This window comes from Diachasmimorpha longicaudata, chromosome 13 (genome assembly GCF_034640455.1).
Source record: "Diachasmimorpha longicaudata isolate KC_UGA_2023 chromosome 13, iyDiaLong2, whole genome shotgun sequence".
Classification (NCBI taxonomy): Eukaryota; Metazoa; Arthropoda; class Insecta; order Hymenoptera; family Braconidae; genus Diachasmimorpha; species Diachasmimorpha longicaudata.
The window spans coordinates 6,856,952-6,870,183 of NC_087237.1; the positions used below are offsets into that span (position 1 = coordinate 6,856,952).

Sequence of the window (13,232 nt, forward strand, 5' to 3'; positions counted from 1 at the left end):
GAATAAAAAAAAATTTATCGAAGAAAATCCATTAATCGAACTTGACAAAAAAATTATAACAATTTCGTTGAGTAGCTTTTTACGCATCAGTATTTCACTTACGTGGTTCGCCCTTCACCCCCAAGGAAACGCCCGCATAACCCCACGGAGCGAAGTGCCCACGTGTTTCATTTTTCCCCCTGTTGTTTTTAGTATAGAGAAAATTCAGACTTGTGATTTTATGATAGTTTGTCAGGTAGGGGTCTTTGGATACGCCCGATGGGAAGTATGTGCACAGTAGCGTGGAGGCATGTTTCCTTTTCCGAGGTGAATGGTATCCTATGAAAACGCATCCTCCTTGCGTAACACAGTTATCTTCACAGTGCACCCTTGTATGTCCATTATTCTTCTGTATTCTTTTTTTAAATACGGCATTATTTAATTCCGCAATATTCACATTTATTGTTCGCCCAATATGGAAATCGAATAGCGCATGTGATTATTATTTTGTGTAATGAGAAATAATGTTTTTTATTGTAAGATAATTAGCGGCATTAAAATTGTTTTGAGAAAACTTAGATTTCTATAAGCACTTGCTTGTTGTAAATTTTTATAGAATTATTTGACCACGAATTAGAAATTCTTCAACAATTATATGTTTCAAGAAGATATGTTTTATCACAAAAATTGGCCTCCCAAGTCTAATTTTTCGAAGAACACTTGACTCAAAAAGTGGTTGAGCGTCATTTCGTCCCATGTTTCAACCTCTAGGGCTCTAATTTTCATCCAAAATATCTTTCCGTGTATTATAATGAAACCTGTTGATATTCTTAATTAGTAAAATTAATAAAAATTACACAATTGACATTCGGAAACCATTCTATAAATTAATGGATTGGATATCTCCCGGATTTGATTGAAATTAATCGTCAGGCTTGTTTCCCCCTGCTAAAAAGGAGAAAAGGATGCATAGTACACAGGCCGTATAATAAAATCCCCGGTGTGGTCCTATCGGCAGCGCATCGCGTTATGCGCCCGGTGACCAAACGAACCGTGTCTCCGTTTCCTTGGTGGTAAGGGCCTCTCCACATCCCGGATTCTCGAGACTTTATTCACGGGGCCACAACGAGGACGTTACGCCTTTCGGTGATTACGAGGGTCTTCATAATGATCACCATCAAAAGCCCCTCAAATCCCAGTAATGTTTGTATTTTTTATTTCAACTGTTATCAATTATCAATCACTCTTCAATTTTTTCAATTCTCTCCACAAAAAGAACCACCATCATCGCCGAGAAAATTGAAATATAAAACTGTTAATTCTTAGCCAGAGCGATTATTCTTCCTGTCTAAATTTTAACGAATATTATAGGAGATAATTAGAGGAAAATGAAATGCTAATTTGCTGTGCCAACTTGAGGTACCCAAAACACGAATTATCATATCATTTTTATCTCGTTATTGAGTCCTTTTAGGATGAAATGTCCCTCGACCATTTTTGCAGCTACGAAAATTCTCTAGAAAAAATGTTTATTGAAATTTTCCTCTAAACCAGGCGAATAAAGAAAAATTACTTCGAGCAAACGAAACTCGTTCTTCCGATAAAAAAATCTAAAAATAAAGAGCATTAGCCTAGAAATTTGATGTTGGGGCATAGCCCGGGGGATATGAAAAAAAGGGGAACCTTTAGCGGAAGCAGGGCGGATGGCAGGAAGTCGGTGAGACTGGCGCGTGCGCCCCCGTGTACCCCCCTCTGTAACCGAATGACGCTCAGGGGGTGGTGGTAAGTTGCATCGACTGTCTGCTCAGTTTCTCACAAAGCAAGAAAGATGTGAAAGAGGATGGAGAACCACTAAAAAAACAATATGCACAGCGGTATTGTAGTGGATCAACCCCTCGATTCTCGGATTACAGTTCTTTGCTCATATACATATCACAAAATAACGGTCTCCAAAACGGTGGCTATTCGACGACTCTGATAGAATACCTTGGAAAATTAAATAAAAAATGTATTTCAATTGAATTTATTAACTCTGAAAGTTGCTAGTTGTGAAAATGCCGACGTAATTGTATTCAGTCATTTCCATAATTGTAATAAAATCTTTATTTTATCTCAAAGTTTATGAACTCGTCCGTTGAAATTTGTGGTGTTCGGGAAGGAAAAAAATTACAATATATTCGCATGGATTTTCAAATTCGTTCAAGTTCGATTAAAAATCATTAAACGCCTCAAAAAAATTATTTAAAAATCCGGGATATCATTATCTATAATGTTTACAAACGCAGTAATTCTCCAAAATCCTTGAACGTCAAAAAAAATCACATTTATCTCCCGATGTCGAAGCCCTGACCAATTTCCACGTGTGGACCACGTTTTTCCCCATCCACGACGAGAACATGTGATTTTTAAAACCTGTCTAGGTATTTATTCACCCATTGTCATCGTCCACGCAACAGTGAAAAGTCGTCGGGTTTTTCTGTAGGCTCTACCTGACCCCCAAGATTTAAAGTTCCTTGGCAGGTATACGTCTACGTAACAGAGTAGAAAAGGTACCTCTCCTTTTTTTTTTAAGAATAGACCGTGACTCCCAACAACTGGAATTTTTCCTCCAGATGTATGCCAGATTACTCGCTCCTGCGAACGAGTCATGCGATTTATTGCGACGAGCTGTTTTTTTCTCCCGTCTTCCGCGGGAAATTGTTTAGTCAGTGTTGGAGTTGTTGAGGAGTTTGAACAACGATTGCCGGTCTGGGGATACTCAAACATCTTTATCCCGGTTACTTTCGGATAACAGAATCGCCGACAAACGCCTGTCTCATGTTAAAAGAGTGATATTAGGAGTAAACGCGTCAGATTGTTTCTAAGAAGTGTTACAAATTTTTGAAAAATTTAATACAGAAGGGAAACATTCCCAAAGTTATAATTATTGCTCTGTTCACATCTCCGGCCATTCCATTGAGCTCCTGGAGAAATCTAGTGATGAAATTGGTGGCAAATAGGTCACAATAATTACGTGACATATTTTTCAAATTTTAATGAGCCATTAAATTTTTAATGAAACGGATTTTTAATTTTTTCCCCATCGAAGACTTTGTTGTTGACATTTGTAGATTAATAAAAATGCGTCGAAGCCAAAAAATCGCAATAATTACAAATTTTCAAATGCAACTTTTAAATATTTCGATAGATATATACTCATAACTGTCAGCACTGGCTTTTAGTTGGAGGGGAAATTGTGGAGCTGTAGATTAACTTGGTCTCTCGAGCACTCTCATTCAACGGGTTGTTTCAACTACTCTGTTTATTTACTCGAACTCAGGGAGAATTTTGATATCAGGAACAGAAAAGTGTAGATATCCTATGTGTAATAAGAATGTGGTCAGGAATTTTTCACATAACTAACTACAAAAATGTACTCAATATCTTTAATTCCATTATTCGTATTTCAACCCCCCGTCTCCACCAATAATCACCACCGATAATAATGAATTTTTAATTATTATACCTGTCCATGTCATACCCGGGAAAAAAAATGATGCAATCGCGCAATAACGAACCCAGGTAAAGCCCGTCCTGAATATCGTGGAACAAAAAAATCTTTAACATCTCTTAATTCATTCCCCCTGGAATTCCACCTCATTCACAGTCTCGCAGGAGGCTGCATCGACGTACTCTCCCCATTGGCGACCGGTGAGGGGCACACCCAGGTAGGAAAAAACGAATGGGCCAACCTTGGTACAAGCACGGCCGCCGAGCTGCCGTAGCTCGGCACCCGGGCTCCAGCCAAACTCGCGCCGAACTTGGCTAGACCCTGGGATGATAACACGGGGCCAGGCCTGGGACCGAACTTTGGCCAGACTTCGGTCGCCGTACTTTGGCCGCACTCTGGGCTTACCATTCGGCCCGAAATTGGCCCAGGCCTGTTGCCGAACTTTGGCCGCACTCTGGGCTTACCATTCGGCCCGAAATTGGCCCAGACCTATTGCCGAACTTTGGCCGCATTCTGGGCTGACCATTCGGCCCGAAATTGGCCCAGATTTACGACCAGAGCTGTGGCCAGGCTCCAACCGTTGCCTGTATTGGGTTCAGAATCACCAATAAATATATGAACGGTATATCTGATAAGCAGACATGTATTTATTACCTTCAACATTATACAGAAAACAGTTTTATTATGTGACAAAACTTATATTTAAATTTATTAAATCTATTGACAAAAAAACTCAGCCAATCAAAAACTTTTTTCCTCCTATCGACATAGTACATGTTTTCATCCGATTTTGGTTGAACAGTTAAAGATATGCAGTGTTTGTATCTCCAATTTTCATGAAAGATAATCACAACTATGAGATTTTTCCGCGAACAGAATATGAAAACTCAAAAAAATGATTGCAGGTATAAATTGTAGAAAAATCTTTTGTGGATTATTTTCATCCGCTTTTAAAATAAATAATCTACGTAGATCATTTGAATCCGAAATTTAATACGACATACCATATTAAGTCTTAATAAACTCTCTCTTACAATCTAATAATATTAGCAGTCAGTCTTCAGAATTCGAAGATTGTATTAACAAAATATCCAACAAAATAACGCACCAATGTTATTTTTTAAATTAGTAGTTTAGAATTGATAAATTATCGTGCTTCAATTCAAGCATGAAAACAGTCATTATAATAGCAATATTATGGATAATTTATTCCGCTATGGATGATAAGAATTAATTCTTATATCCATAGACAATTGCTGATACGAATTATCCTGATAAGAATTATTTTTTCATCTCGGAAAGACGTCCTTTTTTTACAATAATGTCTTCTCCATCTGCAACTCCGGAACACAGAATGATATTTAGTTGCATTGATTGTGTGCTAGTTCTATATAATATTGCTTATTATATTCACTCTTTCAAACAAACTTAGAAATATAAAAAAGTCTTGGATAGGATTACATATAACTAATTAATTTCAACCCTTAAATTTGAAATCTTTGGGGAATATGGACGCAGTCCGATTGTGAAACTTCAACCTTATAAATATTATTTGACTTGAATCACCAAATACTGAAAACAGCTCTCAATGGCTGAAATTACTTTCATTAGAATTTTTCTTAAAAATTAAAAATCCACTTATTATTTTTCCCTTTAAACTTTTGGACATAATATTTAATCCCTGAACCAACAACGGATATTTATTCCCGTGATCTAACTTATGAGGAAATGACATAGAAAATACTTTATTATGCTAAGATACATCACATTTTCCAATTGTTATTTCCATCTTCTGGATTTCCGACCTCGCCAGGAGAAATATAATAAATATAATTAATACTTCAATGACAGCCGAATACTAAACAATATTCATATATTAATATATATTCTGCCCAATGAAACGCCTCGCGATAAAAATATATTGATAATATAAACTTTTCCTATTAATCGTACCTTTTATCAAGAATATCACAACTAATACAATTACGAAAATGAACTAATGGAGTCATATTAACACAGTGATTTTACAATTCCATTTATCCCGGAAAAATGAAGTATTATCGATTGGTATCAAAGGAACAAACTGAATTATTCTCGTTATGATGACTTGACCCGCGTTGTCGTTCCTTACGCCCACCCTCTCGATCGCCAGAACGTGACAACCAAGTACTTACTTCTGACATTATCTTCTTCTCATCAGTGCTGGATCCTATTACCTCAATTATCACATCAATCAGTACTTTGCATACTGTAGTGTTATAAAAATTTTTCTTTTTCTTTCCGCCAGCTTCCTTTCCGTAACCAGAATAGTGCAGTGACACTGTCTTCCTCAGAACCGCAGATAGGATAGTGGAAACACATATTTTCATCTCTTTTTTATTGCTTATCAAAACTCTCATGAATAATCGCTAAAAATAAAAGAAGGGAAATTTTTTTGAATTTATGAACATGAGAAGACATCTTTGGGCTCATCGCCAGCGGGTTGGTTCTATAACCAAAGCGTTCCAGTGACGTAGACTTGAGTCCCGGTGATGAAAGATTTTTTCATCACCAGAAAACGAACCCAGTGCATGTGTCACCGCCCAATTTATTGATTTTACATAAAAAAGAAGAAAAACGATCAATTTCAGATATATTACCAGTGTTTCTACGAGATTTGGGTCCGTTGTCAATATCGCTTCGTATTCCTGGAACTTATCATCCATTTCAAATGGTAGTGGCGTAGACATCTGCTTCTGTATTTCAAGCAAGCTAGGACCAGAAGCTGGGGCTAGATTAGTGCCAATGATTGTGGTCTTGAGCTCATTCATAGACTGCTTTAAATCGTAAGCCATCCTGCGTCTTAAATTTTCGAGCTTTTCATCTAATTGCTGATCAAAGTAATCTCGAAGGGAGTTCAGGATTCGACGTTCATTATCAGCATAATGACTAGATGACAACTGGTTTTGTGGTCCCAGCATTTTTGGCATCTTAGCAGGGGGTACCATCATTGATCGTGAAGTTTTTGGAGTTCCTGGGCTCACAATCGAATTCAATCCGTCTTCAGCGCGTGTAGTAGACGATGCACGCCTTTTTCGGTTACCTTATGAAATTAAAGGAGGACCAAACGATATAAATTGATGGGTAGCAGCATCAGATGAAAAAAAAACTACCCAAGCCCCCACCAAAAATATATAATATAATCTAATTCTATATAAGTTCCGAATTTTGTAAAGAATGTTCAAAATATAAATTGGACCATTTTCAAATATTTATAAATATAAATTTTTTCATGCGGGAGGAACTTGGCCGATGATTGGTCATGGAATATCCGAGCCGATTTTACCTGAAGCGTTATGGACTAGTGGTGAAGGAGGTGTCAAATGAAGTTCTTTTCTTGTATTTCTCGCTGAGTCCATCGATTTTGTAGGTGACTGCAGAATTCCATCGGAGGAATCATTGCTCTCAGATTCATCAGTTTCGACGTCTTTAAGCAAAGTAATATTCTTCCTTGACCGCTGTTTAAATGATAAACATGCACCTGGAAATTATTGAAAATGATGATTTATCCCTGACCGGATCATTTAATTAACACGAACTTAGAATTACGTGCTACAGTCCCATATTACCTCAAAATTGATTTATTACCTGTTGGTACAGATCGCGATTTACTCGACATTTGCAAAAAGCCAGAATTATTTTGAGCCTTTGAGGCTCGAATCTCCTCAGGATTAGCTATAAGACAATCATGATTTTCGTCTTCAGAGTCAGATCCACTCTGGTAAATGCTTTGAAATCTTGTCTTTGGTTTTGCTTGTATACCTACGAAATTTTACAAGTTTGTAGTGAAGTAGTAACACAACGTAAGTTGTCTCCAGCCTTTGTTTTTTATAGCTATTTCAAAGTGGGGAAAGAATGCATGCATTTGAAAAAATATTTTTTTTGTAGAACCTATCGCTCCTACAAAAAAGGTTTCTATCAAAATTTTACCATTTTCCGTAGATGTTCACTTTGATTTACCTCTTCACAACAGAATTATAATGCTTTCCTACATAAGAGATGGTGGGGAAAAATGGAACGTTTCTCGTCCCCTCAACATTCCAATGCTTTTATGTATAAACAATCATATCAAGTGTAAATCATAAATTTTCCACTTTATCTTGTTCGCACGTAGTGTTCGTACTCTCTCCCCAAAACGCTGAGAGCTCATTCAGAGGAATTTTAAAGTATTGGGCATCATTAGCAACGTGGATGATACTATGCCAACTGAGAACTTGAGCCCCTTCATCATTATAAACATCAGGTAACGTCTCGAAACAAATTTTTAGCAGAGATCCAGCATATTCACTCAAATCCTTAACGAATTCCTTACTGTTTAAAATTCTGCTAGCAAAGACAAATAATGAGAAATGACAACGTAAAGGTTTCGGTAAGAAATCTTGTAACACGACGATACCACAATAATTAAGGAAAAACTTGAATTGTGATGCTTTCCATCTTGAGATATTATTCACATCAAATTCTTTCCTTTGAAATTCAATAGGGATATCGGCTTTTAATGACCTCATAATACCATCAAGCCGACGAACATCAGCTAATTTGATCCTCTGGGCTGAACTTCTCGTTAGCCATTTATCCAGCAGCCATTTCATATTACCAGAATAGAATAAATGCATTAAATCTAATGGCACTTGTTTTGTCAGATCGAATCTATCCAAAGAGAGCAGCGGGGACACAGAACCTTCATAATGATGTTCTGGTTGAACTCGCGTCTCGTAGGATACTTTAGTGCGTAAATTTGCATTGGTCACTGGATATATGCGTTTTCCTCGTCTTCCACAACCTACTGTAATGCCCTTGGTGAAACACCTTCCACAGGCATAGAAGGCTCCAGGAGCTTTGTGGCAGCAAATGAATGCTCGAGCTGGCGAATCAGCCACTATTGCTACAATTTTCACCTCAAAAACCTTGTCATCAATGCGCAAACCATTTTCTTGGAGTTCATTGGCCTCTTCAACAAAATCAGTCATGAATTCTGTGGCTGATAATGGTTTCCCATCCCCACAATAAATCGCGGCAGCAAAGGGTTTGGTAGTGTAATTTGGATGCTGTATTTTTATTGAAATTGGCCAAATTTCCTTCTTAGCATTCCGGTATACCTGCATACCGTCAATATGAACCAGAAGAGAAATGTCGTTTTCTCGATAAATTTGAGTTGAAATTATTTTTCTGAGTCCCGAGGCGATTCCCAAATAAATGAATTCACCTGGAATCTCATGAACTCCTCTCATGGTTGTTAGGTGTCTGCAATGGGGAGTTTGCAAAAGCTGCCGTGTAGTCTTGGGTATTGATGTGTAACCTTCACTTCTTAAAATGGCTAACAATTCATCGATTGCTTCTGCTGTTGTAGCTCTTCTGAATTTCACTGCCCATTGATTAATTTTTTGCTCCATTCCCCGCGGTTCCAATTTGTCCAGAGTTTGTGTATTCTTGTCTCCAATGCTGTCAGTGAATACTTTGTTGAAATCATTGTCAATGTCATCTGAATCACCATCACAACCTGAGCCCCCAAGAATTGGTTCATCCCTGTCTCCAACGCTGCTATTGGATTCACTGATGCAATCATTAAGATGCTTATACGAGCCACAATCACCATCACCACCCGACCAACTATCACCACAAGCACTAGCATTATCATCGAGATGTCGAACATCGACATCTCCACTAATTTGATCCACAATAGATCCACTACGGATAGTTATTTCATTGGCTGTTGGCAAACTAACCTCTTCCTCATCGGCATTATTGCGTTCACTGTAATCCGGAGTTTTTTCTTTAGCGCCTTCTACGTTTACAGATTCTTTTTTCTTCAGTTGATGAAAATGTCTGTATTTTTTAACCCGTGAATATGAACTCTGAGACATATTACAATAGTAAAAGAGTAATATTAAAATAATAAATTGCCGCACACGACACTCATGTCTACTGCCACAATCAGACTACTCAACACGCCATCTTACGGGCTGTTGTCATAGAATGTGTGGTATACGGTGATATCCACGCATATTTTCCCCTGAAATAGTATGTTCAGAAGAAATAATGGTACCTTCGGAAGAAGGAGAATCAAAGGACGAAAAATTTAGTGAAGGAACATTCCCCATGAGAATTCAATTTTTGGAATGCTGTTCCATATGGGACCCAAGCCTGGCAAACCATGCCCCTTGTCTGCCTGGCCATGTCTCGGGGCAAGCTTGGTGACCCAAGCCTGGCAAGCCATGCTCTTTACCAGTCTGGCCATACCTCGGGTCAAGCGTGGTTGCCCAAGCCCGGCAAACCGTGCTCTTTGCCAGTCTGGCCATACCACGGGCCAAGCTTAGTGACCCAAGCCTGGCAAGCCATGCTCTTTGCCGGTCTGGCCATGCCTCGGGCCAAGCTTGGTGGCCCAGATCTGGCAAGCCAGTCTCGTGCCAGACCTGGCCCGTTTCGTGGACATTGGCATTTCCTACCTGGGCACACGGCTGCCCGGTCGGCTAACAGCGACAAAGGACTCCTTGAAAAGATGCCCATGGCAGGTGCCACAGCCACACGTGCCACCGTCCAATAGCAACCGATCATGCATCCCTCTCACTCCATCATTTCTCCCGCCTCCCCCTCGTCCATGTCTCACCATATTTTTATTCACCAGCATAAGAACCATTTACCCTTTCACGCTACAGCTTGCAGAGACCGCGTGCACGCAGTTTTACGAGACATACCGAAGGTGTATTTTTACAATAGGTACAACTGAATTTTATCGTTAAAGTGGGAGGCCTGAGGAAGCCATCCGTCATTGCCGCTTCAATTTATCTCTTTCTCTCTCTCTCTCTCTTTCTCTCTCTCTCTCTCTCCCAGCCATTTCAACTACATGTATACGTATATATATAGTTTTTTTAACACAAAAGACGTGAAGTAGCCATCAGCCATATGTCTATTTTTCCCATTGTTTGAAGCTCGATACAATGTTACGATGCTACGGAGGATGGTAGGGGTTTTAGTGATCGCACTTTCTCGGTGACCGCAGAGTCCAACGAATTTTGAATTTTTCATTACAAATTTTTCCGGGGAAGCATCTGCCGGTACGGACATGAACGGCACTGGATATGTATTATTATTGGGCCTTCATTCGATTTTTAGTTTCATTGAATTATCGGAATGGGGAAGTAATTTTTGTGGGATTGTCGGATGTACGATGAAATGCAGAATTATTGAATTGCAAAATTATACGTAGAAAATTCAGGGAAAATTGCGGAGTCATCTGGTAAATGTACTCAGGTGTTCAAAAACAGAAAAGTTACGGCAAAGCATTCCACCTGAAATTATCATGAAAATTGATGTGATAAAGTATGCAGTTTTTAATTTTTTAATTTTAATGGACAACAATTTTTTGCTGAGCATTTTTATTGATGAGAAAAAATGGAGAATTTTCAAATTATTGGCAGTTTTTGTGACCAATTCAACAGATTTCTGCAATGATTCATTATAAATTTCCGTCAGGTCCTTCAATTTTAAATTTCAAAGAATTATTGGCCGTATCAGATGTATGACGAACTGCGAAATGGTTGAATTATTGAATTTTACTTTTCATTCAAGAATTTTTTTTTTGAAAACATTTATTGTTCTTTCTTCAACTTTTGATTTCAATGAATTGTGTGAAACGGAAGTGATATTTTCAAAGTTGGAGAAAGGGCTATTGTTTCTGATTCTCAGGTGGGAGAGATTTTTTTATCAATTGACTGACAGGAGTGCGTCAGATGTGTGATAAAATTAAAATTCGCAATCAAACGAGTGTCCGGCGAATTGAACGTAAAAATTAAAGGATAGTATTTCAATTAAAAAGTCCTCCTCCCCCCTCCTCTCCTCCTCCTCCTCCTCACAAGCATTCACAAATCAACATCTTCTAATCCCCGTCCCCGTGACTGTTGCTTGATTTCAAGGAATAGTTCTCGGACCCCCCAAAAACACCACTCCCAATGTAATTCCCTCGAGAATCACCTCAATGGGACACGCGCCATCTCCTCGACACCTCAAGAATACGAAAAGGCGCGGATCGCCTAATTCCTGTTTGTCGAGACCCCCTCAGAATTTTCCATTGTGTGCACGCCCCCTCAACATTCGAGTCACGTGTTTCACGACTCCTCTCGGGATAATCGTAAACAGAAGGTGCAATTGCCACCAGATGATGAAGAGGCAAAAATTTTCGTGATATTCTTTACTGTAGGGTTTACAAAAATTTTATTATTTATGATCGCATGTGGTACCCAGGTGCGAAAAAGGATGAGTGGACGAGGTATGCGAAACACATGGTGAACCCAAGCGAAAAACTAACCGAATGAGGCAGTGTCCTTACCGGTTTAATACATTTCTCGTGTTTCCTTCGATTTTTGACAGGAGTCCGTGGCATTCCAGGTGCCATCCACGACAATTTTCGGACAATTCTGAGGATGGAGCGATGGGCTCAATGGAATCCCCATTGATTTTTCAAACTCACATCTGCTGAACAGAAAAAATACGGGAGGAATCGATGGGCAACTACCGCAAGTTTTGTTACCTCCCTTTCATTTATGAATCTCTATTGGGAAGCATTTTCGTCTATTAAAGACTGGTAAAAGATAACACGTTAATTAGACATTTCAAGTGAAGAAACTTGCAATGTGTAACAATGAATTGGACGAAGAAAAAGTCTGCCGAGAGGAATTGGGAAACGAATGCCGTTGAATTCATTACGCTACCTCAATTATTCTCCACGATATTGAATGTTTGAGTCTCCTACAGAAAAGCCGAGAAAGATGGGAATCGACTCCTAGACATTCCCCACAGTACTTAGAACAGCAACAGATAACCTATTAAGGGCAGCAGAATTGAAATTTTAATAATAGCTGTTATCATTAACCGACGAAAGCCCAAAACACGATGATCAACTAAAGTATCGTTATAAAGATCAACTAACTGAGTAAACTATTGGTAATTAACCTACCAGTTTATAATTATTGAATCAATCCCTTCCATTTCCCCGCAAAATCAATAATTTAGGATTTGAATAATTCCCGTCTAAATGAGCCATGAACATAACCATGAATGAGAAAGTAAAGGGAGAAAAAAAATGAGTTATAATTCAAAAGCTCGTAAAGGAACTCCTTCATCCGCCACGCGATTATCCCCACCCCTTGCCATTTTTTTTTCTTCCTGAGCATAAATACGAGGGTAGACAAACAGCCTGCCACGCGCCACCGTAATCTCTCCATCTTCCTCACTCACTCCCATCTTGCAGCCATCCCCGAGACATCTGTTTGGGATGAATTTCCTTCCTCCTTGCACCGATGACGAGTACTTGGGGTACATCGGCACGACCAGCCGCTTAGTAACAGCACACCTCAGACTGGACTGACCGTGTATCCCAAATTACTCCATTCCCGGCAGATTCATCACACTTCACCCAGGCTTAATGAAGTTGGGGGATTTTTTAATTCCAAAAAGGAACGTTCATTTTGCAGGAGAAAAATTTTCAATTAACTGCAAGTGTTTCCAGATGAATAATATCAATGGACAAAAAACATCGACTATTTTTATTTTTTTATTTTTATGAGCTAACAAATAATTACTAAAGATTTACGTTGATCAAATCTATAATTTTTTTGACATTTAAGAATGGTTGCAAATGAATTTGTCTAATGATAGGGAAGTGACAATTTAACTACAGCAGAATTTTTTTGTGAAGAACCATATCTAAGAAAGCAGATCTTTCATT

At 38.7% G+C, this 13,232-nt stretch overlaps 2 protein-coding genes across 6 annotated transcripts in view; both read right to left on the bottom strand.

Moving 5' to 3' along the window:
* The window catches only part of LOC135168565 (protein neuralized), a 36,352-nt gene that overhangs the window by 19,736 nt on the left and 3,384 nt on the right, over positions 1-13,232 (bottom strand). The gene's annotated exons all lie outside the window — the stretch shown is intronic.
* LOC135168567 (uncharacterized) lies at positions 7,172-10,273 on the bottom strand. Of its 3 annotated transcripts, none has more exons than XR_010300057.1 (2): positions 7,469-10,273; positions 7,172-7,270 (listed from the first exon to the last, which is right to left on the bottom strand). XR_010300057.1 is itself a non-coding variant. In XM_064132895.1 (2 exons), exons 1-2 carry the CDS (start codon positions 9,370-9,372, stop codon positions 7,824-7,826), a joined length of 1,359 nt encoding a protein of 452 aa, XP_063988965.1. In that variant the 5' UTR covers positions 9,373-9,612; the 3' UTR covers positions 7,287-7,823. The 3 variants fall into 3 exon arrangements, 2 of the variants coding, with proteins under 2 accessions (XP_063988965.1, XP_063988963.1); XM_064132895.1 differs by lacking the exon at positions 7,172-7,270 and having other exon boundaries at positions 7,287-7,831; positions 8,022-9,612; XM_064132893.1 differs by lacking the exon at positions 7,172-7,270 and having other exon boundaries at positions 7,287-7,834; positions 8,022-9,612.

Excerpts from the sequence above, each read along its gene's own strand:
- LOC135168567 (XM_064132893.1), bottom strand. The coding sequence starts at position 9,372 with ATGTCTCAGAGTTCATATTCACGGGTTAAAAAATACAGACATTTTCAT.